Source organism: Felis catus, chromosome X (genome assembly GCF_018350175.1).
Source record: "Felis catus isolate Fca126 chromosome X, F.catus_Fca126_mat1.0, whole genome shotgun sequence".
Classification (NCBI taxonomy): Eukaryota; Metazoa; Chordata; class Mammalia; order Carnivora; family Felidae; genus Felis; species Felis catus.
Window position 1 is genome coordinate 106578433 of NC_058386.1, and position 27779 is coordinate 106606211.

At 48.7% G+C, this 27779-nt stretch overlaps 1 protein-coding gene across 1 annotated transcript; it reads left to right on the forward strand.

The window, feature by feature from the left end:
• Positions 1-167: 167 nt before the first annotated feature.
• Positions 168-26834, forward strand: XPNPEP2 (X-prolyl aminopeptidase 2). The gene is made up of 21 exons (XM_004000917.4): positions 168-473; positions 2999-3075; positions 4742-4852; positions 5997-6060; positions 6988-7092; positions 7337-7423; positions 8341-8487; positions 11431-11532; positions 12203-12284; positions 12570-12765; positions 13413-13502; positions 14752-14861; positions 15620-15697; positions 16803-16874; positions 19133-19193; positions 20407-20476; positions 20992-21096; positions 21538-21597; positions 22093-22169; positions 24690-24779; positions 25402-26834. Exons 1-21 carry the CDS (start codon positions 425-427, stop codon positions 25594-25596), a joined length of 2028 nt encoding a protein of 675 aa, XP_004000966.1. The 5' UTR covers positions 168-424; the 3' UTR covers positions 25597-26834.
• The last annotated feature ends 945 nt before the right edge of the window (positions 26835-27779 follow it).

Genomic DNA, 27779 nt, shown 5'->3' on the forward strand with positions numbered 1-27779 from the left:
CTGGGGTGGGGGAGCTAATGGGAAACAGCTTGCTGGAAGGAGGGGGACAGAATTCAGGAATGACTGAGACGTGCTGCTGAAGTGGGGGGCGGGGAGGAGCAGGCTGATTGAAACCAGCTGCAGCTCCTCTGCCCAGAGATCTTTGGACTCTGCACGGGGCGGGCTTGGAGAGCTGAAGCTTCCCCACCCACCCGGATTCCCGACTCCGGTCTCCGGAGTCCAGTCCGAGTCCGGAGCCCTCAGATACAAAAGACCAGAGGGGGACTCACCATCCACCAGCTGGACGCCTCCTCCCCATCGCCAGCCCCCACCCCCTGACTGCTCCTGTCCTCGGAAGGCCTGGAGGAAGAGGCCAGGGAAACATCCCTGCCTTTTCCACCCCCCCCATCCCTCCATCCACCCAGCACCGGCATCTGGAGACCCCATGGCCCAAGCTCACTGGGGATGCTGCCCCTGGCTTGTCCTCCTCTGTGGTATGTGCATCCTGGTCCTTCCCTCCCATGCTGGGAGGGCAGGTCCAGCTGGAGAGCAGCTCTGGTCTCTCCCCTCTGGGTTCAGAAAGGGTTGGAGTGAGGGCTGGGGCGAGGTTATCTCTTTCTCTCTTGGTCCTCCTCGCTGTCATGAGAAAGAGGAACCCCAGAGCCAGTCCTCAGGGCCCTAGAGAGTCAGGTCAAGTCTGGATTGGCACCTTTCCATTTCCACCTGTTAAAGAAAAGATGATTCTGGCACTTGTTAAAAGAGTATGGAAGACTTCATTCAAAATTATTGCAATAGGGGAGAAAGATCAGGCTCAACTCTGAATACAGCAAAGATGGCTGAGGACTTAACAGCCAATGAACAGAGTGAGGGGGAAGTGGATGGAAAATTACTAAGAGGAGACATCAAGGGTAGGGGAGTTCTTGCTAAGCCAGCTTCATAGGATTCACCCTGAACGCAGGCCAGGGTGAACAGATATCAAGGGTGAAGGCTGAGGAATTTGATCAGATAGTAAAGGTGATCAGATATTCAATCTCTAAATTGACTTAGCAAGATTCTTATTGAGGACTGGGTGACACAGGCCCACCAAGGACCAGATGGACATGGAAAGCCAAAGTCAAATTCTAGTGAAGAAGAGGCTCTGAAGATCATAACTAAAGTTTGGTCTTTGTCACTCCCATGGTGCCCTGTTTGTCCTCTTTGGTTACAACTAGATGCCCAGCTCAATGCCCTCCACACCCATTCCACCCCCAGCCTTAGGGAGGCCTCGTTGCCTTTGCTCTCTATCAGCAGGACTCCGCTCATTCAGTCGGCACCAACTTCCTGAGTACCTCCCCAATGTTAGGCCCTGTGTCAGGGAACACAAGCCTGACCTTGGGAGCCACAGCCTTGGCCTTAGAGAACAACAATCTGGGTGTTGAGACAGACATAGTCTGGCTGAGTCTTGCTTCTTATGTTAGCATCCTAGCATCACCATTTTGCCAAATATTTCCTACAGAAATGGGGGTTCATTTTCTTAGATCAACAGTATGGGTTGCAACTTCCCCTTGAGTTTATGAGACCAACACAGCCATGCAGGACATTTATAGTGTTAGATGCCAGCCACACTCCTATCTGTAACTCAAGCCGCTCAGAAGGTAAAAGTATAGTGTCTCCCCACACCCAGGCCCTCATTACCCTCTGAAGAGATCCATCCTAAAAGTGGGGGCTGGAGGGAAGGACTATCAGAGACCATTGGACTCTCAGGGCTAGATGACCCAGAGCCTGTGGGACTTAGCCCAGTGTCTGGCATTGGGTGGGTACTTAGGAAATGTTTGCTCAGTCAATACTGGGTGACTCCTTGGGTCACACCAAATTTGGGACCCAAATTGGAAACTAAGTCTCCATATACTCTGTCCTTTCTGTGGCACCACCCTTCCTATGGTTTACTTTTTGTACTCAGATGACCCCAGTTCAAATCCCTGCTCTACCACTGACTCACTGTGGCAAAACTTGGGCAAGTTACCAAACCTATTTGGGCCTGAGCTTCATCATCTATAGAAAATAGACAGTAATATCCACCTCACAAGCTTATTGCAAGTATATAATGAGATACTATAAATTACTGAGCTTGGGATTCTCTCTCTCTCCCTCTGCCCTTCTCCCCCACTCAAGCACTCTCTCTCTCTCACTGAAAAAAAAAAAGATTCTTTCTCTCCCTCTCCCTCTACCCCCTTCCCATCTCTCTCTCTCTCATTCTCTCTCAAAAAAATGAGTCTGAAATGAGAGCCAGATATTTGGGTCGTAAGAAATGGTACAAATGGGCTTTGAATTTAAGTAAACTCAATATAGGGGCACCTGGGTAGCTCAGTCAGTGAAACATCTGACTCTTGATATTGGCTCAGGTCATGATCTCGAAGTAGTGCAATTGAGCCCCGAGTTAGGCTCTGGGCTGAGCACAGACCCTGCTTGGGATTCTCTCTCTCCCTCTCTCTCTCTCTCTCTGCCCCTCCCCCTGCTCATGTGCACAAATGCACAGGTGCTCTCTCTCTCTCTCTCTCTCTCTCAAAATAAACATTAAAAAAAGAATGCTAAGGAAACCCAATATATATAAAACTAAATGTATAGAAGGGTAAAATGAAGGTGGGTTGATTATTTAATGAGATCCTCTAGAGAATTTCAAAGAAAATTTGATTATAAAATTTTAATTTACATACAACTTTTCCAGTTTGGTAAACCCTGAAAAGTCCCAATTAGATTAGAAGGGAAAAGATGATTTAATGAGCACTAAACCCCAAGCAAAAGTGGCAATCACTTGTCAATGAAACAGGTTTCTTTGATTATGACCCAGGGTGCATTCAATTCAGCCTAATTTCCTATGAAATGTGATTATTTTTATCCTAAGGTAGAGTTGGACAGCATTGCTTTTTCAAAGGATGGAGGCCCAGTGGGGACAGGGAGCAGGATTGGGGAAACATGTCCCTGTGCTCTCTAGGAGCTAACTGGTCTCCAAGTGACCCTGGATTTTTCTCCTGGTTTCTAGCTTTGGGTGCCTGGGGCCACCCAAAATCAGTGGACCTGACGGCAGAGGACGTGAGAAACTGTTTAATCAGCCCTCCGGTAAGGCCCCGCCTCAGCCCCGCCCCACAGCTCCCATCTTCTCCCCATCCCCCATTGGCTCAGTTGCTAGCCTTTGCCTCTACCCACCTTTCTCCTGATTTCCGGACTCTGGGGCCACAGTTTCTGATTAACATCCCTCAGGTCGGGCAGCACATTCTCGGGTGTCTGACAGGCACACCCCATCCTTCCCTCCCATCCATTCCCACAGCAGTTTATCTACTTCCGTCTGGGTTTGGGCAGCCCCGCTAGAGGGAAGGAGGAGGGGCAGGAAGGAGGGTGAGGGGCTTTAGCTAGCCTTGGCTGACGCTGGGCAGAGGCAAAGAGGAGGATGGGAGGAAAGAAAACAAAAATTCTAAAGTTACAGTGCAAAGGGAGGCACAGAAAGGAGGAGGGAGGAAGACAGAGCTAGAAAGGACAAGGGAAGGGTGAGAGGGCGGCCTAGGGTGTGACTACAGGAGAAGGCATAGCATATTGGAGCTGAAAGGTCTCAGCTTCCTAGCTGGAGACCAGAAGATTCTTTCCACAAGAGTAGGGCAAAAGAGCTTCTTCAGGCAGGGGGAGGCACAGGCAAAAGCTGGTGGCCTGCCAGCAGTTCACTAAGCCTCAGGGCCAATGGGGTACATCTGCTTGCAATGTCAAGTTTATGAGACCACTGGGGAAGTCAGGTGGGTGGGCAAACCATGTTACTTTTATATTAAAACAGACATGGATATATCATTAAGTAGAAGGCAAACAAAACAAAAAACCCACACTTTTTATTTTATTTTTTAAGTTTATTTATTTCGAGAGTGAGAGAGAGCAAGCACACACGCATGCAGGGGAGGGACAAAGAGAGAGGGAGAGAGAGAGAATCCCAAGCAGGCTCTGCACTGTCAGTACAGAGCCCGATGCAGGGCTGGATCTCACAAACCTGGGCCGAAATCAAGAGTCAGCCGTTTAGTGGACTGAGCCACCCAGGCGCCCCTACCACACTCTTTATTTTAAAGATAAAACAGCCTTTAAAGAAATGGCTTAGAGGGGATCTTTCTGGACAATATCCCAAACTTCTGGGGGTACTCATTCACTCTCCTCTGCCATTTGGGACCAGTAGGTGGAAACTTGAAAAAGTCCCCAAGGTAGGGTTGCCTGGTGAAATACAGGATGCCCAGTTACATCTGAATTTCAAATAATGAATAATGTCTTAGTATAAATATGCCCCAAATAGTGTGTGGGACATACTTATACTAAAACATTATATGTTGCTTATCTGAATTTCACATGTGACTGGATGGGCATCCTGTATTTTTATTTGCTAGATTTGCAATTCTGCTGCCAAGGTATCCAAAGAAAGACTGTCCTTCTAGCCTGGCCCAGTGCCAGGGCTCAGATCCCTGCACCCATGCCCCCATCTGTGACTCGGGTCCCATTATTGTCACAAGGAGTTTCTCTCCAAGTTCTTTAACACCTACATCTCCTCTCAGCCCAGGCACCTTATTCTAGACTCACCCGTAACATCAGCTGCCACCCCTTTCCTCTGCAGGCTGGTCCAGCCTGGCCACACCCAGTACCTGCCTAAGGCGGGGGTGGGGGGGCTGGTGACTCCTCTGTATGCTGGGGCTCAAGCATCATTTTCTCTAAGCAATGTGTGTCTCTATGTGTGTCTTGGTGTCTTCCTGTCACATGTTAGTACCTTCCAGTTACTGTGGTCAATACCACAGCACAGCTCACAGCCCTCCGCCAGCAGATGCACATCCAGAATCTTTTTGCCTACATCATCCCTGAAACGGATGCCCACATGGTAAGGGACAGCTCATCCCCCACCCGTGCCCTCTGCTATCCTGGGTCAACCACCAATGAGAACAGGGTACAAATGAGAGGCTGCTAAGGCTCAGAAGATGAAGGCAGAGAAAGGATTCAAAAGGCAAAGGGAAGGAAGTACAAGGCTTGGACATGTGAGTTTTAGGGCAGCTGAGAGAGTCTATTCCTTTACATAGGAGAGAAGCCATCACCAAATCTCCTTGCCTCCAGGCAATGAGACTATAAACAAGTTCAGAATCAATTTTGATCAGTCCCTAGATGGCAGATCCAGAATGAATGTCTAGGGCACTCCAGCCCTAGGAGGTTAGAGCGTGGGCTAAGAATCGGACCAGAAGAATTCTAAGTTCCCTTCCAGCCCAGCCTTTTCCATAACCTGATGGATGGAGCATTGGAATGATCCACAGTCCCGGACTACATGAATTTGGAGTGTAGGCTGGGGGAGGGGAGCAGACAGGAAAGAAGATGGTCTGAACAAGAACTGCTTTTCCCAAAGCAGCACCCCTGCCAACCCATCCCACCCTTTCCCCACCACCGGCTCTGCCTCCATCCCATCCACTTTTTGAGCACTAGCCCGTTTGGAAGAGAAGGCATTTTCAGTGTTAATAAGATTGCTTGAACTGGTTTTCCCATCTTGGGTAAGTATCTCAACTTCTCTGAGCCTCAGTTTCCTCTTCTGCAAAATGGAAATAATGAGATCTGTCTCAAAGGATTATGATGACCAAAAGACAATTATGTGTAAAGCCCTCTGCAGAAGTTATTTATGGTGTACTCAGTGTACCATACTAGACGGGGGAGGGTGTGGCGACAGCTAGAGGGGAGAAACCAGAAGAACCAAAAGACATGATCCCAGACAGCACAGAATTTTCATTCTGACTGGGGAGACAAGAACAGGCCAGTTCTGGACTATGGGGTTGAGACTCCAAGAGACACAGTTGTCCAAAGGAAGGGAAGATCCTGAGATCTGGGGGAGTGACAGAGGACTTCCTGGAAGAGGTGCCCAGTGTGCCTGGGCTTGTAGGACTTGTTGAATCTGACCAGACAGAAAGAACTGGGATGTGGTTGGGGGCGTTCCATGGGGTCTGACTCCATGAAGAAGGCTAACAACGGTGTTGTTGATTTCCTAGAGTGAGTACATCGGCACACGTGACAAGAGGCGTGCGTGGATGACAGGCTTCACAGGGTCTGCAGGTGACAGCCATTACCCTGCCCTTATTGCTTCTGTTAGTAGACCCAGAGGTAGTCACAGATGCTCTAATATGGCCAGTTCTCAGAAGCCAGGACCCCAAGACCTAATGTTCAGTGGTCCTGTCTCCCCTCTACCTCTCAGAAAAGGGTCGCCAGGGTATACATCTCATAAACCACCAGTCACACTTCTCATGAGGCAGAAGGCAGGAGGCTTTCTTCCAGTGCTTGCTGCCAGACGTAGCTTAGCACACCCTGGGCTCCATTTCTGGAACAGCTGCCACTTCCACATCTAGCCACTAGGGGCCCGCTGATTCCCTTCATACATGGCTCACCTGGGGACAGTTTTACTTAGTGGGTTCTTCTCAAACATCACCTCACATGGCCAAATGAGTCGCAAACAAAAAAGCACTTTATGGGATCCCAGTTTCTGAAGGGGCCCCCCACTCTGATCCTGGCCCCCTGAGTGAAATCCACGCTTCCCTTGCTGATCCTTAAACATTCCTCCCCTAAGCTTCAAGCTTCCTTGCCTTACTCATCTTTGCCAAAGATACTGGGTTTGGCTTCTCTGCCTGTCCTCAGCTAAGCCCCTGGCTTAGTGTCCCTATCAGCCACTGAGTCTTGATACTACCACACCATCTTTCCTGAGAGTACCTACATGCAGCATTGACTCTTTTGGAAGGCCAGAAGCAGACCCCACTTGTCCCTCCTTAGGTGAGGATCTCAACACAGAGCAGAGATGCCTGACCCAAGCTGGCTTCCCCCGACGCTCTCCTTAATGTCTCCTGCCTCACTTCTTGTAATGGAGGGGGGAAGTTCTTTCCGGAGACCCCTTGTGACATTCTCGGAGCCAGTACCATATTGCCCATGCACTAACTAAGGCCACCATCCTCACCTTCACCCTCAACTCCAAATTTCTCTGTTCTGTCTCAGGAACTGCAGTGGTGACCATGGGGAAAGCAGGTCTCTGGACCGACAGTCGCTACTGGACCCAGGCTGAGCGGCAGATGGACTGCAACTGGGAACTACATAAAGAAGGTAAAAAGGTCGCATGGATTTGTCCCCCAAGCTCTGAAATCTATACTAGGTTCAAGAAAGTACAGGTAAGAGGATGCATGAAAGGCCTCTATGGGAAACTTGGGAAATCTCAAGCCATCCCTCACCTTTGAAGCTGACATCAAGGAGGACATACCTGGCAGGATTGTCACAGACAGAAGCCTGACTGGAGAGCCGGAGACTGTCCCTGGAGGTGACTTTCCATTCTTTCCTGTCTTCCTCTTAGTTGATACAGCTTCCATAGTCGTCTGGCTCCTCACTGAGGTTCCTGCTGGAAAGCGTGTGGGTTTCGACCCCTTTCTCTTCTCCATTGGTATGTTTTTCCCTCATTCCTGCATTTGTCCACAGCAACAAGGGTGACTCAGCCCCTCTGGGATGTAAAGAAGCATACCTTCGTAGAAGGAGGAATAGGATGACTCTAAAGACAGAGTGTCTCAAGTTATAGTTGCAGAATATTTTGCAACAAAGATTTACTCATGGACTGTGTAATGTAAATATATTTAAAAGAATGAATGCAGATTTTTTTTTAAGTCATGAGTACAGAGCCCCAACCTAGAAGATCCAGGGAATCATTAAGTCTAACAGACATAATATATATCTAGCAGACAAATAGGCCAGGATGTTCTTGAACCCAGAACCATCCTCTGTGCTCTGAAGCTGTACCAATTATGGCACTAGAATCACTTGGGAGCACTCTTCTGAAAGGCAGCTTGGAAGGGTCAAAGAAGTTCAGTGAGCTTCTGCACAAAGAAGCATATTCTCCTCCCCCCAGGATCATAGGTCCCTGAGCTCTGGGACCCCAGCCAGCTGGCCAAGGGTGGGGTCTTCACAAATATGTACCAAAAGGTTCCCCCTTCAGAACTGGCTTCTTTGCCAGCCTTTCCAATGGTGTGAGCATCACCATTCTTTGGACTGTGGCAATGAAGCTCAGTTACAATGGAAAGTACTGAGAAGAGGGCCCCATAGCCATTGGTGCTTAAAAAGATAAACCTAGCCAGTTGGCTGTGGGCAGGGTTGGGGTGGGCCCAGGGCAATTAGGCTTTGAAAGCAGAACAAGGAGGCTGAGAGGACATGCTCCAACAGAACCAGACTGCTTGGACCTACTCTGAGCAGCTGGGCTTCAGCAGTGGAGTGGGAGGCAGAGCAGATAAGGACTAACTTTGCCTGAGTCACAGTTTTCCCTGAGGTGTGAACAGGCAGGGGACAAGTGACTGCTTCCTGTCTCTGCAGGTTCCTGGGAGAGTTACAACATGGCCCTCATGAACTCTAACATAAAACTGGTGTCCATCACACCCAACCTTGTGGACCAGGCATGGGGGTCAGAGAAGCCTCTGGTTCTGAGCCAGCCCATTTATGTCCTGCAGGAGGCATTCACAGGTGATTCTCTAAGCCCCTTCTCCTTCCCAACTTGAAGCAACACAGGTCCCCACTGCTGCTCCTTTGGGTGAAAATTTTGTCCTAGGAATTACCAGAGCAATGGTTCTTGAACCTTTGTGTGCACCTGAATTGCCTGGGATGATTATTTAAAAAACAGATGTCATCTCAAAGAATCTGAATCAAGAGGTCCTCAGACCATATTTAGAATAAATAGTGTTAGGACTTGAAGACAGAGGGAGCAGGAAGGGGATTTGAAGACAGAACAGGAAGTGAGGAAACAAGGGAATCAGAGCAAGATGGGGAAAAAAAGAACCCCACCCCTTTCAAGAGAGGAAAAAACATGATATGAGTTGCTTGTGCAGTAGTGGAGACTGGTTTATATTGATTCATTCAAACCTTGACTTCTGGCCCTCCTGTAATAAGATGTCTGGGGTCAGGTGGGCCAGGCTGACAAAGGAAGTATGTAACTAAGTTCAGGGTCAATCCATGGTACAACTTAAGGTTCAAGTTTTGGCCAGACCACAAAAGAAAGTTGACTGACCCCCCAAATTCTAACATCAATAGTTTTCATCTTGACCTCATTGATACCATCTAAATACATCATAAAAGAACAGCATGCTCTAGATTCTGTTAAGTAGCAACTGAAATCCTGACCACGATCAGGCCATTGATTATGAATCACTGTCTTGGACACCACCACCCCCTACCTCCCCAGGAATTCTGAACAAGCCAATGGACTTGGATTCCTAGCAATATTGGGCAATTTGAGAGGCCCCTTTCCACACACAGGTCCGTGCACATTTCTTGCTTGAAAAGGAGTCAAAAGAGCAGGAGGGAAATTTCAAAATAGCAAGGATGATGAAACAAGCTAAAACTGCCCAATTTTCTTTATCTGTTCTGGTATAATTTGCAGAATCATTCTGCATCTCACAAAAATTTTAAAGAAACTTGCTATCCAGGACTGTACCATCATAAATAATACGTATTCCATTCAGATAAAGAAGAGAGCAGTTATGTCGGGAAGGGGAGGAGATAAAAGGGGGAACCCTTCCAAGGGACTGAGGGAGAGTTCACATGGGTTTTAAAGTCACTTCCCACAAGTGACAGGATGCTAAGCTTCGTAGGCTGCTCGTCTTCAAGGAAAAGCCATCCAGAGCCAGAACTGGGCCTGGCAGCCCAAGAACAGAGTTCTTGAGTCACTAAGCTTACAGAGACAAGAGAGACTTTCTCTCCAGCAACTGATAAGCTTTAAAGGGGGCAAAGGGCAAGGAAAAGAACGGGAAAAGTTAATTATTCCAAGATACCTGTATGCATCAGACAATTTAAATTTGCCTGCATTTGTTGTCACAAAAATGTATCACATTCATGAACCTGGACAAGATAATTTTAAGGGAAAGGAGCCAGAGTAGGCCCCATATTGTATGGTTCCATTTGTATGAAATATCCAATATAGCCAAATCCATAGAGGCAGAAAGCTGATTAATGTTTCCCAGGAGCTGACAGGAGAAGAGAATAGGGAATGACTGCCTAATGACTACAGGGGTTTCTTTCAGAATGATAAAAATGTTCTGGAATTAGTTCTGGAATTAGACAGTGGTGGTTGCATAATCTTATGAATGTTCTTAAAGCCACTGAATTGTGCACTTTAAAATGGTTAAAATGATACATTTTGTGGTATGTGTATTTTACCACAATAAAATAAAACAATCATTAAAGAGTATCATACCCAAAGCTTTGGTTCTTGTTGGATAGTTTTGCCTGTTTGCATAAAGTTTTTTTAAATGGCATTAAGTTGCTTATGTTAATCTCTGAGCCCAGCTAGGACCCTTAATGTTTATGACCTTCTGTCAGCAAAATATGAGCTGTGCCTCAGAACAGACCCTTCATGTGCATTACAGAGACTAGGGATAAAAGATGAGCACTAAAGTTCTAGAACCAGGACACAAGCATCCTAGAAAGGACAGCTCTGTGGCACAGAGTTTAAGGACAAGTCTGGGGACTGACAGTGTTAGCAAGATAGTCCAGTGTCCATATAGATTAGGAGGGTGGGCCATGTAGTCAAAAAGACCTGGGTTGAAATCTCTGCTCCACCCCTCCACCCCTTGCTACCTATGAAATCTTAGACAAGTCACTTTACCTCCCTGAAGCCTCAACATCCTTATCTGTAAATGGGTCAAATAAGAATTAAAACAATGTTCAAGGACCCGTGTCTTATTAGGCACCAGGTTACTTCAGAGTAGAGGCTCTATCATGACCCAGCCTTGTCCCTTTGCCCTTCAGCCAAGGCTGCTCTCTTGATCTCTGTTCTGCATGCTTACTTATGGATCAGAAGGTTACACCAGACTTACTATACATCAAGACACCATTCTATGTGCATTACAAATATTAATTCATTTGATGCCCAAAATAACCCTATTGATGTCAATACTGCTATGATAATCCATTCTCATTTTACGAATATGCAAAATAAGACACAGAAGGGTTAAGTGATTTGTCCAAGATCACACAACTAGTAATGGCAGGGCCAGAACTTGAACCCAGTCAGCCCAGAGAGTCCATGTCCTTAATAATTACAGAAGTGAGAGTTTGTTTGAAGACAGTGTTCTATTGCTTTTAAAGAAATGGGAAGGGGTGCCTGGGTGGCTTAGTTGCTTAAACAACTGACTTCACCTCAGGTCATGACCTCACGGTTCGTGAGTTTGAACCCCACATTGAACTCTCTGCTGTCAGTGCAGAGCCTGCTTTGGATCCTCTGTCTCCCTCTCCTTCTACCCCTCTACTGTGCTGTCATGTGCTCCCTCTCTCTCAAAAATAAATAAATATTACAAAAATTTTTAAAAAAGAAAGAAACAGAAAGCGATTGCCCTGAGGGAGCCCTCTCAGGAACAGAGTGCCAAAGGGAAAGTATGTTGCTTATGCTTTCTTTGGCTCCTTTGCTTCAAGGGAACACCTGGCAGAAGAAAGTATCTGACATCCGCAGCCAGATGCAAAAGCATCCCCAGGCACCAACTGCTGTCCTTCTGTCAGCGCTTGATGAGACGGCCTGTGAGTGTGGACTCATGGACACGGGTGGGCGCCTCGGTCCCCCCAAACCCCAAGCCTCTTGGACCTGCAACCCAGAACTCCTCCCCCAGTCACCCTATCACCACGGGTTCTGAGAGCTCCATGGCCATTGTCTGTGGGAACTAAGAAGGCTAGGGGGCAGGAGATCATGTCTGCTTAATAAGAAAACCAGGAAGCCCAGAGTACGCTGTAGGCAGCCCACAGGCCATCAGAGGAAGGGGCTGAGCACAACGGCAAAGGCTGTCCCATGAAGGGAAAGGGGCCCAGCTAACACCTGCCATCAGCCTGGCCAGCAACCCAAGAGCATTCAGACTCCCAGCTTTCGCACCTGGTGCAACCCTCTTCTGTCCCAGTGTGGCATAGGGCTTCTTACCTGACCCTGGCTCTGGGCTTCAGATATTCTGGGAACCCACTGGAACTGTGCTGGTTGCTGGTGGGGCATCTTCATTTTTCTGGGAGAAAGGGGGGTCCATTGCTCTCATCAGCACCTCAAAGCCCCCCTCCCCACCAAACTGAGAAACTTTCAGAGGCAGATGTTCAGGCACACTGCCGGGACTCTTTGGGGCCCAAAGCAAATGGTGGGGCAAAAGTGTGCAAGTCCTTGCCTTGGGCAGACCAGCCTCAAAGAGACCCCATCAATTCTCTTCCCCAGGGCTCTTCAACCTTCGTGGCAGTGACATCCCTTATAACCCCTTCTTCTACTCCTACACACTGCTCACAGACTCCTCTATCAGGTATGGCTTTTCCTTGGCTTGCTCTCCAGGACTTCCTCCAACTCCCACCCCTTGCTGCTCTACCACTTACACGGCCCTGGTACACGGCCTTCCCAGGAACCTGCTGCCTACCCCCACAGGATCCTCTAGGAAGCCTGCAGTGGGCTTTTCCTGACCCCTTGACCTCTGTTCCCACCTACTCCAAATATGGTTTGCTTGGTTCTTTGCTGGAGTTCCTCTGACCTCCAGGAAGTGCATCAACCTTAGAGACCCTGAGGACCCTCCTCATCTTCCGTCCCCACCTAGGTTATTTGTAAACAGGAGTTGCTTAAACTCTGAGACCCTGAAGTACCTCAACTCCAGCTGCACGGGCTCCATGTGTGTGCAAGTCGAAGATTACAGCCAAGTCCGTCACAACGTCCAGGCCTACGCCTCAGGAAACGTGAAGATCTGGATCGGGACCAGCTATACTACATACGGGCTCTATGAAGTGATACCCACGGTAGGTTTGCCAGGCCCCAGCCTAGGCCAGGTTTGCCAGGCCCAGCGTAGGCCAGGCATCGTGCCTGCCCCTGCGCCAGCCCTGATAAGTTTCAACCTAAAGTGGGGCCACGGCCCCTTGGCCATTCAGGCAGTTGGTCAGTCCCCTTCTAAGCCTCCCTAAGAAGAGATGGAAAAAGAGGGAGCAGATGTCTGTCCACAGAGAGCTCAGAGATTGTCAAGGAGACTAGAGAGGGAACAGCCTAGTAGACCAGAGGCTATGAAGCCACCAAACCTGAGACTGGGTCTTGGTTCTGCCCTGAACTGGCTGTGCAATGACCTTGGACAAGTGACTTAGCCAGTCCTAACCTCTGTTTCCTTACCTGTAAAATGGCAATAAGAGTCCTGACCTCAGAAGACTTTATCTGAAGAGATTTAGAGGAGATGGTCCATGTAAAGCCCGGTGCCTGGCACACAGCAGGCACTCAACAGATGGTAGCTGTTATGACATAATACATGCAGGAAACTCACGTTGCTAGATTAGCCCGATTAGCCCATTGACCATGTTGCTTGATTAGCCCAGGAAAGCTGGGCTTTCCTGCCAGTACTTTTCAAACCCCACTGTGCCCTGGAGATGGCCCCATACCTCTTCCTCTCTGCCCATGACAGGAGAAACTCATAGAAGACACCTACTCCCCAGTGATGGTGACCAAGGCGGTGAAAAATAGCAAGGAACAGGCCCTCCTCAGGGCCAGCCACGTAAGTCGCAGGAGGACTAGCCTTTTGGAAACTCCTGATTTGATGAATCAGAAAGGAGCCTGAAGAAGCTTAAGGAAATAGAGAAGTAGACACCAAACTCCTGGGCACCCACCTGGGCTTCATCCCTCATGCCCAACCTGGTACAGTGGTTTAGGGCATGGGCCCTAGAGCTAGAGTGTCTGAATTCAAATCCCAACTCCTCTACCTACCTCCTAGCTGGGTGACTTTGGGCAAGTTGCTTCAGCTCTTTGGGCCTCAGTTACCTCATCTGTAAAATGAGTACCATAATAGTAGTCGACACTATAGGGTTGTTGTGAGGATTAAATAGATAAATATATATGCTATACAATATATAATATGTATAAAATATATAAGTAACTTATAATTAACATTAATTATAATATACAAGTAATATAAAATATAATCTATAATCCTATATACATGTGTGTACATATATACATTTATATGCATAGACTATGTGTATACATATGAATATAAATATATACTTATATAAATAAATGTATATAAATATAATATGGAGTATATAAATACATAATTGTATACATATTATATACATATATAAACATAATTAATAATTATGCAAATATAATTATATTGAATAATTATATATATGTGTGTATATATATATGTGTGTGTGTATATATATATATATATATATATTGCTTTGATCACTGCCTGGCACATTCCAAGTGTTAAGTAAGTGTTAGCTGGCCTGATTTCCTCACCCTGGCAAGACGATAGCTTGCTCTTTTGGATATTCCCGTTCAAATTAGAAGAAATGCCGCATTTTACAAAACTTTCTTATAGATAATTTTAAACGTATACAAAAGTAGAGAAAACAGCATAATGATCCCCACGCACCACCTCTCTGCTCCAGCCCTCTTCAGCTCCTGGCATTTGGTCTACAACTCCAGGTTCATTGCCTACGCCCCCACCCTCCACTGCTGGCTGGTTTTAAAGCAAATCCCAGATATCATACAGTGTCTCCTGTTAACACCCTAGTATCTCTAAAAGAAAACACTTAGGAAGTGTCGCTAAAAGATAGAACTCTTTTTAAAACATAACCACACTGTAATCACATATAAACTTTAAGGATCCCTTAAGATCATCAGTCAGTGAAACCCTCGAGTTTTCAAAGCTCAGCTCCCCAGCAGCCGCCTGATCCCCTTGATCCCAGAGCCCTGGCTGCGATCCTGCTACAGCCCTCTCCTCTGCTTGCCCGCTGCAGGTGCGGGACGCCGTGGCTGTGATCCGCTACTTGGTGTGGCTGGAGAAGAACGTGCCCAAAGGCACGGTGGATGAGTTCTCGGGGGCAGAGCTGCTCAACAAGTTCCGAGGGTGAAGAACCACAGCTGACATTTTGACCATTTTTAAGGGTGGGGGTGGGGGCAGGGAGGGGCACCTGGTCTCCTTACTTCAGTGGGAAGACTCTCTTTGTATTTGGGGGACCTCTCTGGAACAAGGAGTAGCAGGTTTTGGCGGCGGCGGGTGGGAGGGGGTCGGGGAGCTGGGCAGGGCGGGTTGGATGACAGTGCCTGGAATCGCTGGAAGCGGGACACCTTGAAGGGCCACAACCCATCAGTGCCCCCTGGTGTCTGCTTCAGGCACAGACCCTGTTTCCCTGGGGGAGGCTGGCTCAGGACAGGTATGGCTCCTGGACCGTTTGAAAGTATCAAGTTAGGGAGTGAAGTTCCCTGAGGGCACGCATGGCCCAGGCCATAAGCATACTGTAGGTTTGAGGTGCAGGATGCTGCTGTGGGGCTGGGGAAGCTTTCAGACACAAGACACTAGGTTTCTTCACTCTCACTTTACCATAAACTCACTTTGGGACAATGGGCCTTGGTTTCCACATCTGTAAAATGGGGGAGGAGGGGGACAAATTGGTGTCTACAGCCCCTCCTTCTCTGACCTTGAATGCTCTATAACTGACAGACTGGAGCCTGGGAAGATGGCACCAGGAGGTGGGGCTGGGAGAGCCAAATGGAGTCTGGCTGAGGTAGAGGCAGCCATAACCTTCATTTGCCCTGATTAGATATGCTGGGTCCAGCCTAGACCCTGAGCCCATCCACTGACCATTCCTGCCATGTACTTTTCAGAAAGGAACAGTTCTCCTCTGGACCCAGTTTCGAAACCATCTCTGCTAGTGGCCTGAATGCCGCCTTGGCCCACTACAGGTACTTCAGGAGAAGGAATTTTCTAGGCCCCTGTAGGGACGGGATCCTGGGGTATATGCAGGGGCTGGGGGTGTGAAGGAAGGAATGCTCTGGGGCCCAGGCCCACATTTAAGGTTTGAGACTCTTTAGCACTGTGGAGGCTATGATGGGCAGTGGAGCTCAGTCAGGGATTGGGAGTCTTCTTGGAATTAAAAGGCCTGAGCAGTTTTCCCCACAAAAGGCTGAGACTTTGTGAACACACAGGGCTGAGGGATCTGGAAGGGAGGCGGGGCTGCTGGATGTTTTTCCTTGGCTTCCTGCGAGTTGTTTATATTAGCTAATTCTTAAAGCTCTCGAGTACATGGGGAGAAAGCCCTGTTCACCCAGCCTGAACCAACTAAGGAGGGCCCAGAGGTGGGCTAACCAGATGTTTGGCTCCATAGAAAACAAACACCTGCAGGCCAGCCTGATAGAATTTGGGGGCCCAAACCCACCAGAATGCCTCAGCCTGGCATGGGCACAGCAGGAAGAGATCAGATGTCCTCCATGGGCCAGCCTGTCCTGTCCCAGAATTCCCTCCCCCAAAGTCTCCCAAGCCCACAGCTGCCTTGGCCCAGCCCCTTCTCCCCTCTAGAGAGTAGCAGGGTAGGAATTCCTTGGCCCTACCAACTCTTGCTCTCTAGCCCCACCCTTGAGGACTCTCCCTTCATATTCCCTGGCTTCTCAGCGGTCACAGAAAGAAAGAGAGCACTAGACTGAGCATCTGGGTCCAGGCCGAGCTCCTCCCCAGCTTTACTGCATAGCCTCCTGCAAGCCTCTTGGCTTCTGTGGGCCTGTTTCTCCCTTATGTAGAAGGAGACGACTGCACTGGTTTGCTCTCTGAGGCTCTCCAGGCTCCTGCATTCTGGGTTCCTTCTTCTCTCTCTTCCCAGGGACCAAGGCCTTGCTTGGTGAGGTATAGGACAAGCAGGTGTGTACTGAGTACATTAGCAGCATCACCTGAGTACTCTTCCAGGGCCCTTTGGGAAATAAGGGGTGAGGGGGTTCCTCTGCTTCCACTCGGGACCTCCACCCTGCCCAGTGTAGGGTTAGGCTACTCCCTTCTCAGTGGCTCTCCCCTTCTTAGCCCGACCAAGGAGCTGCACCGCAAGCTATCCTCAGATGAGATGTACCTGCTGGATTCTGGGGGGCAATACTGGTATGTACTCCCCACCCTGCCCTGCCTGAATATCTCAACACAGACATCCTGGGCTGCCTAAGAGCTGGTCGAAGCTTTCCCTTCCTGGGTGTGGATCCTTTGTATGAAAAAAGAGAGCCCTGGATTGAATGACCCTGAGCATTGTTCCCATGTTCATACTTGCGGATCCTTGCATGGTGGGAAACACAGAAGCCAAGTCATTGGGGCTGCCCGTGCAGCACCTCTGGGAGAATCAGAAACATCTCTCCTTGTTCAAGTGAAGTGGGTTTTTTTAAATTTTTTTAATCTTTATTTATTTTTGAGAGAGAGAGATGGAGTGCAAGCGGGGGAGGAACAGAGAGAGAGGGAGACACAGAATCCAAAGCAGGCTCTAGGCTCTGAGCTGTCAGCACAGAGCCTGACGCGGGGCTCAAACTCATGAACCGTGAGATCGTGACCTGAGCCGAAGTTGGATGCTCAACCGACTGAGCCACCCAGGCGCCCCAAGTGAAGTGTTTTTTAAGCCTGCATGTTATTACACAGTCTGAACAGCCATGCTTAGCAGCCCTGCCTGGCTGCACAAACACTGTACTCACATTCTCACCTACTCACGCACACACCAGCAGCATGCATCCTCCCTCAGCCCCCTCTCCCCACCCTGCACAGATGCAGTGACCATGTCAGGTTGGGGGTGGCAGCCAGATCAGGCCTCCACAAGCAGCAGGTGAGGAGAGAAGCACCCTCAGAGGGTGCCCAGAGCACAGTTGAAACAGGGCACACCTATCAGCATGGGTATGTCTGTGAATAGATATGTGTGAGTGACCATGTGTAGGGTTATGTAGGAGGGCACTCTCCCCCCCCCACCCCTGCCACCTCCAAGACTCCACAATCTGTGCGTCCACCTGTGTGCTCTCATTGAAATTAGTATATAACCACGGAGTGACTGGTACCCCTTTAGATGTGTTACCCTTGTACAGTACACAATCTGAACACGCAGACATGTCAGCCATGCAGAATAGGCTAACTAACCCCAGTTTTTCCTAATTTGTGACCAATCATTCACACAGGAGTTGAGATGAGATGAGTCAGTAGATTTTTCCCTTCTTATCTAGGAAGCAAGTGGATTGTAGAAAAGCTTGGGCAGGGTTGGCGGGGGGCCAGGGGTGGGCAGGAAGGGGTATGCCGAACTGATGGAAGAGCGAGGAGTAGTTTCAGTTTCCCATTCTCTATCCTGTGGCAATGGTGCATGTGCCAGTGACAAAGGCTCTTCGCTTGCTCTTAGTGCAGCTCTGGGAGCTAACCCAAGAGCTCAGCCTAGCAGGCTTCGCTCATCACATTGTGCTCATCACAGTCTGGCATTGTGCTACTGTGTACTTGAAATGGCCAATGTGCAAAGAGGAAGTGAATTTGAGGGGCGTTGCTGGATTGGGGCATGCTCAGAGAGGGTGAGGCTGGGGAACTGGTCACCTCACTTCCTCTTCTCCTCTTCTGAAGAAGTCTGCCACGCCCTGTGACCTGCTCCCAAGGAGGAATCCCCAGGGCCCTGGGATTCTCTCCCCTCCCCCTTCCTAGTGGTGACCACAGGGACCATCTGGGGGAACAGCTGCTGCTGTGGTTGGGAGTCAGACTTTTTGGCTTCTGGCTTCAGTTTCCTGGGACTCTGAGCAAACCCTTGTGTGAGATCCATATTTACAAGGAGAGATCTGTGTAGAGAGTCAATGCTTGCTCTAGGCCTGGCTTCACTGAGCCTCAGAAAGGGGGATGGCTCATGGCCTCAATTGTCTCATCTGGGAAATGAGGATAATGAGGCCCCCTCTGCTACCCTTCCCAGGGAGCTGCAAAAGTGTTCTAGAAATGGTAAATAACTATGTGAATGTGTAAGAATATGATGATCTCTCTGAACCTCAGTTTCCCCACCTGTAAAAATGGGACAGTCCCCTTCCTCCTGCCTCCCCGAAAGCCTGGTAGAAAATTTGCTTGTAAAGCTAGGCTGACCCAAGAAACTCAGATTTGTAAAACAGCCAAAATAGGTGGGATGGGGGTGGAGTATGTATGTGGGAGATCAGAAATGTCAGACAACATAGTGACTTTGAACTTCATAGCTTTCAGAGTCCCTTTATGCACAGAAGCTGAAGATGGGAAATTGACAATGGCATCTATGTTCTTCCTTTACCCCTAACCCACCTCACCACCACCCCACTCTTACCACTCAAACCCCAGTGGGAAACACACGGGAAGCACATGGCCAAGCTGTATATGCTGACTGTCCTTCTCCACAGGGATGGAACCACAGACATCACCAGAACGGTCCACTGGGGCACCCCCTCTGCTTTCCAAAAGGTAAGAATTGGACCCAGAATACCCCTACCCACCTTTACCCAACGGACACCCAAGCAATCACTCCAGCAAGAACCCTTCATTTTACGGAGGCTAAAGCTGAGGCCCAGAGAGGTTAAGTAGTTTGCCCAAGGTCACACAGCAAGTTAGTACCAGAAAACCCAGTGCTCCTGGCTACTTCCCCAAAGATATTTCAGGCCACCAACAGGGCCTCAGCCGAAGCTTATCATCCCATTTCAGTGAATCAGTGAACAAATATTTATTCAGTGCTGTCTGTGTGCCTAGTCCCGTGCTCCGTAGAAAAGAGGAAAAAAACATTCCAGGCAGAGAGAAATTGCATGAGAAGTCTCAGAGGCAGAGGTGGAAAGGAGCTGAAGGTTTTCAGAAAGCAGTGAGGGCTGGCCCACATGGAGAAGAGGCTGGGACGTCCTCTATGTACATGGAGGGGAGGGTGCTCTAGGTGGCGAGGGAACAGGGGGCCACATTCATGCTTTCAGCAAGTCGACCATGGCTTGAACGTGGTGCTGAAAATAAAGAACAAACAAGAGCTGGCCAGGCCTCAAAGAGCTCAAGTTTAGTGGGTTGAGTCCAATGCCCCAGGCTGTCGTGCACAAGATGACAAACCTGTGTGCTTGCGTGCCCGTGTGTGTGCATGTGTGTGATGAGAGGACTTACCACATTGCCACAAGGAGTGAACAGGAGAAGAGGTTGCTGTCAGCCCACCTCCCTCCCTTTATCTGCAAGGTAAGCAGCCCAACCGAGCAAGGCTGACCTGCCAGATTGTGAGGCCCCAACCCAAACCTGAGGCCTGAAGGAAACTCAAGGATGATCATAATAGTAATAAGGGTGCTGATCTGTATTTGAACATTTACTGTTTGAAGCACCTCATGTGCATAAGTGGACCTACTCTTCCTAACAGCCTTACGAGCTGGTACTGTGATCATTCCATTACAAATGAGGAAATTGAGGGACAGGATGGTTAAAGTAGCTTGCCCAAGGTCTCAGAGTTTGTGAGTGGCTACGTCAGGACTCTAGCCCAGGGGTTTGCCTCCCAACCCCGTACTGTCAAGCCTCAGCCCACCACCATCTATAAGCGTCCCTGTGGACCAGTTAAAGAGAACCACATGGACCAAGCTCCAGCTTTCAACAGGTCCCCCTCGGAAACTCCCAGGATCCTCCCCTTACTCACCACGTTACCTCTCCCTCTCCCCATCAGGAGGCATACACCCGTGTGTTGATCGGAAATATCGATCTGTCCAGACTCGTCTTTCCTGCTAATACATCAGGTGGGTTTTGGAAACCAGGCTGGACCCAGAGCCTCAGGCCCTGATTTCTCTGGACCCAGACTGCCACCCTAGAAGGCTAGTGTGGCAGAGATTATATCACCATCCCATCCATTGTATAGATGAAAAAAATCCAGCCCAGAGAGTGAAAGCAGGTTGCCCAAGGTCACACAGAGGATTACTGGGAGAGCCAAGCCTTGAACCCAGGCCTCCTGACTCCTAATCTAATACTGTAGCTCAGTGGGGTAGGATAGGCTACTGTGGGCTGTAGCAGTCATGGGAGGACTCCTAGAGGAAGTAGGTGTCTTGATGGATGGGGAGAAATTATAGTAGAGTCATCAGTCTAGGTAACATAGGTACAATGTAGGATGTGCTGTAAACAATGCATGCTAACTTGCCTCTCAGGAGCCACTCTCCACAGGTACCATCTTGGTAGTTGACTCTGGGACAAGAGAGCAGGAAGGGGCCAAGCAGACAGTTGGGTCCAGCTGACTGACTGGGGGCTATCTCTCTTCCAGGGCGAATGATGGAGGTGTTTGCCCGCAGAGCCTTATGGGATGTTGGGCTGAATTATGGTCACGGGACAGGCCATGGCATTGGCAACTTCCTTTGTGTGCATGAGTGTAAGTGTCTCTTTGGCACTTCCCTGGGCTCCCCGCCCCCCACTTCTTGTGAAGGAGATAGAACATTGCATAGGTATGGAAATGACCGAGACCCACAGAGATGCAGTGACCCACCCAGGGTTAACCAGCTGGTGGGAGGTGATGCTCCACAGGGTAAGTGAGAAATCCTGACACCTGGCCATTCCTGCTGCCTGCTTGGCATCTGGGAGGGCCTCAGAGAGAGGAGTGGCAGGTCAAGGCCTAGCGGCTGACTGGCATAGACACCAAAGTAATAAAAAACAGAGCCAATGTGGTCTCTGTGCCAGCCCCAGGTAGACAAAGATGTGGTGGACAAGTGCTGCTGGAGAAAGCCCAGTTTCCCCAGTTGGTCCCCAGAGCCTGCTAGTTTCTGAGCTGGAGAGTATGAGAGGGTTGATGCTCTGCCTACATCTCCTTTTCCAGGGCCAGTGGGATTCCAGTACAACAACATCCCCATGGCTAAGGGCATGTTCACCTCCATCGGTATGGCTCTCAAGCTCTTCCACCCCCTCCCCCGCCCAAGACTAGCCCAGGACTACAGTTGAGGGAGTGCCAACCTTCAGGGAACATGCCAGGCACAGACCCACTGGGATCCACCACTCCCAGTGCCAAGTGGATTGTCATACCCCAATCCTAAATCCCTTCAGCTCATACACTCATTTTGCCCTTGGGAGTCAGTTCCTGACTGTACATCCAAACACTGGAGACTCCAATCAAAGGTGGGGAAACAGGACAGTAGCACACAAGGAGATGGGGGTGCCTCCAGGATCCAAGTGAGCTCTTAAGTCTTCTCTGCTTGGCTACAAGGCCTGGCAGGTTGCCTCTGCGTGGTCAGTGAGCATCTACCCAGTGGTGGGTCTGCCTGAGCCAAGGGACAGCCAGACAGCTGGGCACTCCAGCCACTCCTCAATTTGGACAGGAAACACAGGCTTGGGTCCTTCTCCTGCTTAATACCACAAGCATCTCTGTGTCTCCTAGAACCTGGTTACTATCAGGATGGAGAATTCGGGATCCGTCTTGAAGATGTGGCCCTTGTGGTAGAAGCAAAGACCAAGGTAAAGTGCTGCTGAAGCGGCCTAGAGCTATGGACGGCACAGCAGTGACTTTGGGCTGCATGGGGTATAAGGAAGGTCAAAGGAGAAGGGCATTAAATAGGAGGCATGAATTCATTTGAAGTTTTCCTGGGCTCTAGAAAAATTCCATAACTCAGAGTTTCTCAAACCTGTTTGCACAATAGAATGTCTGCATCATCAGAAGAGCTTTTTGTTTTTAATGCCAGTGCCCAGGTCCCACTCTAGACCAAATGAATCTGTGTCCCTGCCCTAAATCATTGGTCCTCAATGCACATAATAATGGCCAGGGGAGTTTATTCGACATGAAGATTCCCTATAACAGCAGCCAAAGAGGATAAAATTCTTATGTATAAACTTAAAAAGACTTATATGGAGAAAATCTCTACTGAGGGACATAAAAAAGATTTAAGTAAATGGTGCACTCTGGAAAGGAGCCTCAGTATTATGGAGATGTCATTTCTCCCTAAATTAATCTATAAATTCAAGACAACCACAATTTCAATGCTAACTGGATGCTTTTGTGACTTCACGAAATGATAGTAAAATTTGTAAAAATAAACATGCAAAAATAGCTAAGTAGATAGGAAAATTCTGAGAAAGGAGAACAATAAAGGAAACTAGCCTTTTCAGATATTAGCACAGACTCTGAAGCTACTGTAACTAAAACAGTATGGCACTAAAGATGAGAGAGACAGATGTAGCAATGAAACAGAATAGTCAGTCCAGAAACACATCCTCTAATTTCTACAAACAAAGTGAGAATTTAATTTATAATAAAGCTGGCATTTCAAAACAATGAAGACCAGAGACATTTTATAAATGGGCGGGGGGACAAATGGCTAATCATTTGGGGGTTTATTAAAGTGAAGAACCTTACTCTTACACCCAAATAAAATTCTGAATTGATCTCAAGATTTAAAGGTAAAACCATAAAAAATCTGGAAGAAAATCTATATAAATTCATTTATAATCCCAGGGTGGAAGTGGGCCTTTCTATGCAAGACCTGGAAGCCATGAAGGAAATTGATCAATTAAATTTAAAACTGTACGGAAACAAGACCATAAACAAAGTCAAAAAATGTATGACAAACAAAGCACGTATAGCAAAGAAAGGATGCGTTTCCTTCTTTCACCATGAGCTTTTTACAAATCAGTAAGACAAAAATAGGGAAAACGGCGGGGGGGGGGGAAAGCAAAGGACATGAAGAGGCAACTCACTAAGATCAACACAAATGCTCCATAAATGTGAAAAGATGCTCAACTTTATTCTTAAAGAAATACAAATCAAAACAATAGAATATCATGTTCCACCTGTGTGATTGGCCAAAGTGAGAGATTTTGGTGATACCCAGTACTGTTGAACGTATGAGGAAACCAGCCCTCTCACACTGCTGGAGGAAATACAAACTGATACAATCTTTCTGGAGAACAGCTTCACAATATCTATCAAAACATCTATTTGAAATGCCTATCCCTTTTGTCTCAGCAATACCTCTGCCAAATATGTATCTTCTGGATACAGTCCCAAAACGTCACCAAACTGTTTTATACATTGATGCTGATTGTAGTACTTGTACTATGGTCATAGTGAAAAAGAAGTGGAAACAGATTAAATATCCATCCCTGATTACATAAATCATCATCTGCATACTATGGACCCTTACGCAGCCCTCAAAAGAGACTGAGGTAGATATCTTTGTGCTAACATGCAGTGCTCTCCTATGTTCCCTTTTAAGAGGGTAGCAAGCAGGTGCAGAAAAGCAGGTGGGATCCATTTTGTGTGGATCCAAAAAAAGGTAGGATCCATTTTGTGTGGATTAAAATACATACATACACACATACACACATACAAACCTACGTACTGTATATGTCTTAAATGTTTTCAGGAAGGAAACCAGGCAGGGAGGAGACTTTCAATTTTTATTGTGTATCCTTTTGTAGTTTGAACTTTCTAAGCACAAGCAAGCAAAGGATCTCTGAGAAATGGGAATTATAGACTCTTTATTCTTCTTTATATTCATCTCTATAGGTAGGTCCATTGATAGATACAAAGAGATGTAGCTAGATAGAAATATATAGAGATATAGATTACATGGATAGATAAAACTTAATAACTTATCTTAAAATTATTTAAATGTAGTTTCCCAACCGTGTACTAGAGATTCTCACTCCAGTGGTCTGGGGGGGGGGTGGACCCTGGAATCTACATATTTAACAAGCCCCCTCAGTGCTATAGATGCACACACTTTGAGAAATACAGACCTAAGTCTAAATTTTAGGAATCCAGATGGAAAGACCAAAGGTGAGGTGTTAAGTGATAGACTGGGGTTTGGGGAGGGTCAAGGGGACTGTAGGATGTTCAGGCCTATCTTGAATCTCAAGCTTGACAAGTGTCAGTTCCTTGTGCCCATGGCTTGAGTGGAGTATTCCCTCCCTCCCTTCAGCCTACCACCTTCTCCTCACTCATTCTCCTGCTTTCCCACCTTCCCTGTGGCATCCCAGTACCCCGGGTCCTACCTGACCTTTGAAGTGGTATCCTTGGTGCCCTATGATCGGAACCTCATTGATGTCAGCCTGCTGTCTCCTGAGCAGGTAAGTGATCCTCAGCACTTTGATCTTTCAGCCCATGAACCACTGACTGACTTCTTCCCAACCCTGGGCCTCTCTTGCCTCTTCTCCCTCTACCCCAAGACCCTTTGCCACTTCCCCTCACCTGGTAGGGTCCACACTGTTGGCATTTATAGGCACATCCTGGGGCATCCCTCCCCTACTCACCAGAGACCCCAAAGCTTTTAGAACTCTTTGGTCAGACCAACCTACCCAACCCCCAGTAGTGAACTCCTGGGGAGTCTCTGCCACCTCAAGTCCTAGCATAAGCCTCAGTCCCTTCTTCTGTAAAATGAAGATAATTATGCTTGCCCTACTTTCATTCCTGAGCCACTCCCATCTGCCACCCACCCCATGAAAGTCACTGTGACTCTAAACAGCTAAACACTAAACTGTGGTGAACTGCCTCTAAAAAGGCCCAGAAAATGCCTGTGGCCTGAGGATGGCTAGGGACCTGTAGGGTACATAAGGGTACCTGGGCTGAGGTGGGCAGCTGCACTACCACAGCAGGGGGCTGGATGGCACCGAGGTCTCACCTTTTGGTGAAAAGGTCTCACCTTTTGGCAGCCTGGCCTGGGGAGGTCCTCACCCCTCCTTCCCTTTGCAGCTCCAGTACCTGAACCACTATTACCAGACCATCCGAGAGAAGGTGGGCCCGGAGCTCCAGCAACGGCAGCTGCTGGAAGAGTTCGAGTGGCTGCAGCAGCACACGGAGCCCCTGTCAGCAAAGGCCCCACATACTGCCCCCTTGGCCTCTCTGTTGGCAGTCTCCTCTCTGGCCATCCTTGGCTGCAGAGTCTAGAGGCTCAGACTCCCTGGCCAACCCTCTAGCTCAGCTCCCCTCACCCCGCACCACCCATGCCCCAAGAGCCCTTGCCAGCCCCTTGCCTGAAAACCACTGCCCTCAGCCTCCTTCTCCAGGACGAAGTTCCACAGACACAGAGCTTCTTGGCCCTGGGCAGGCCCCCTCTGGGCTTGTGTACCTCACCCTGGGCTCCCAACCCTAGCCCTGGGATAGGAGAGCTAGCTAGTCCCTTTCCTCCTGTAAGCCCAGTAGGCCTAACCTATCTACAACTTGGCAGAGCCTCTTATCACTGCCTCCCCCCCAGCAAAAGACCACTATAAGGCAGTACCCTAACCCCGGGGGGTCCATGGCCCTGGGAGAGCCCTACCCTATTGCCACCCTTTGGATATAGCCAGAGTTGTTCCCACCCTCACTGACTCCTGACTTGCTGGTCTTTCCACACCCTTGAAGCTGCCTCTGACCACTCCAACCTGTCCCTGGCCCACCAGTGCCCTCCTGGTGGCAGTGCACAAGCTGAAGGAACCAGGGGGGCCTCCAGGTTCCCTGCTGTGCCTGTAGATAGAGAGTAAGAGAAGGTGGCTGAGTGTTCTGGTTACACACTGCAACCAGGAAAGCTAGCCAGAAAAGGGGCACGTACACCAGCCTGCCCCATATGCGAGCCCATCACTTCTAAACTCTGGGTGGGTTCCCTGCCATTTGACAGGATAGGGAGTTAAGCCATAAGACTTTGGCCACCGGGTAGGAGGGAATGTGGGGAACATTCTGGAATATGACCTTACTCAAAGTTGGGAACAACCTGAGCAGCAGCGCTCAGTCACTATCCCAGACTTCCCAGCACATGGGTAGCCCTTTTCACTTTCCAAAATTCAGCCACGGTGACAATGCTGTTAAATCCCCCAGCATCCTTGGATGGTCTTTAACCTGTGTGGGCTGGTTTAACATGTGTAACTCTGGTTTCCCCATTTTACAGATAGGAAAACTGAGCTCCAGACAGGTGGGACCTCTCCAAGGGCACACAGTGTTTGGCTGGGACATGGTGGGGCCAGAATGCAGTGACAGTCCAGCTGTTTTGCCCTCTGGCACCGTGGAAAATCCCTGAACATACCTCCAAGTTCCCTGAGCCCGCTGTTGGGGGCAGGGCAGAAGGGAGGGAGGCAGAGTTTTCTTTGGTCAGCCCTGCCGTTAGCCACCTGGGCTCACATCCTGCTTGATGCTTAAAACAGCATGGCAACGAAGCCTGCCTCTGAGTTTTGCATTGTGTCTTCTGTGTTGCTGGGGACTGCTGTTACCTGTGGCTTTTGTGGTGGGAGGGGAAGGGGAGGGGGTGAGGTGGGGGGTAGGGACATGAGGCTCGCAGAAGCTCGGTCGGGGAGCACATGTGCTTGAGAATGTGCATGTGAGCATGCGTGCGGGTACGTGTGTGAACATTCACATATTTGCGTGCATGTCACGCCCAGCCAACCGCCTCCTGCGCTAAAGGTCAGATAGCCTTTAGGAGAGGATGGAAGGGAGCCCCATGCTGTGAGACTTGTCAAATGTAGTCCAGGAAAGTTGGAAGCAGCACCCTTGCTCAGCAGAGCACAGTGAGGGGAAGGAGAGAACCAAGTTTCCAGGGCCGAGTGCTGGGCAAAGGCACCAGGCAGAGTGCCCCCACCTATGACCACCAGGCCTAGTTTGCTGTGACAGTTACCACGACTGATGCTTGCATCCAAAGACCCCAAGTCTGAGCCATCCTCACTGAGAGCCTACACCCAACAATGGGCCTCTATTTGCTGAGTCATTTGCTCTCTCACCTGGTCACCCCACAAAGACAGCTTACTAATAATAAAATTAAAGTGGTCACTGCCATCATCATCCTGACCGTCATCAATACTACCAGGCACTGAGTGTTTAGTATGTATGAGGCACCGTGCTTTATATGCACTTTAAAAATTGTTTTATTTTATTGTGGTAAGAACAGTAAGCATGAGATCTACCCTCTTAATAAAATTTCAAGGGTACAATACATTATTGCATTTTCCCACTTAATCTCTACAACCTTCAGGAAGGTACTTTTATTATTCCTGTTTTTCAAGTGAAGGAAATGAATGAGGCTTATAGAGATTAACCAACTTCTAGTATCCAAAATCTATAAAGAGCTCACCAAACTCCACACCCGAAAAACAAATAACCCAGTGAAG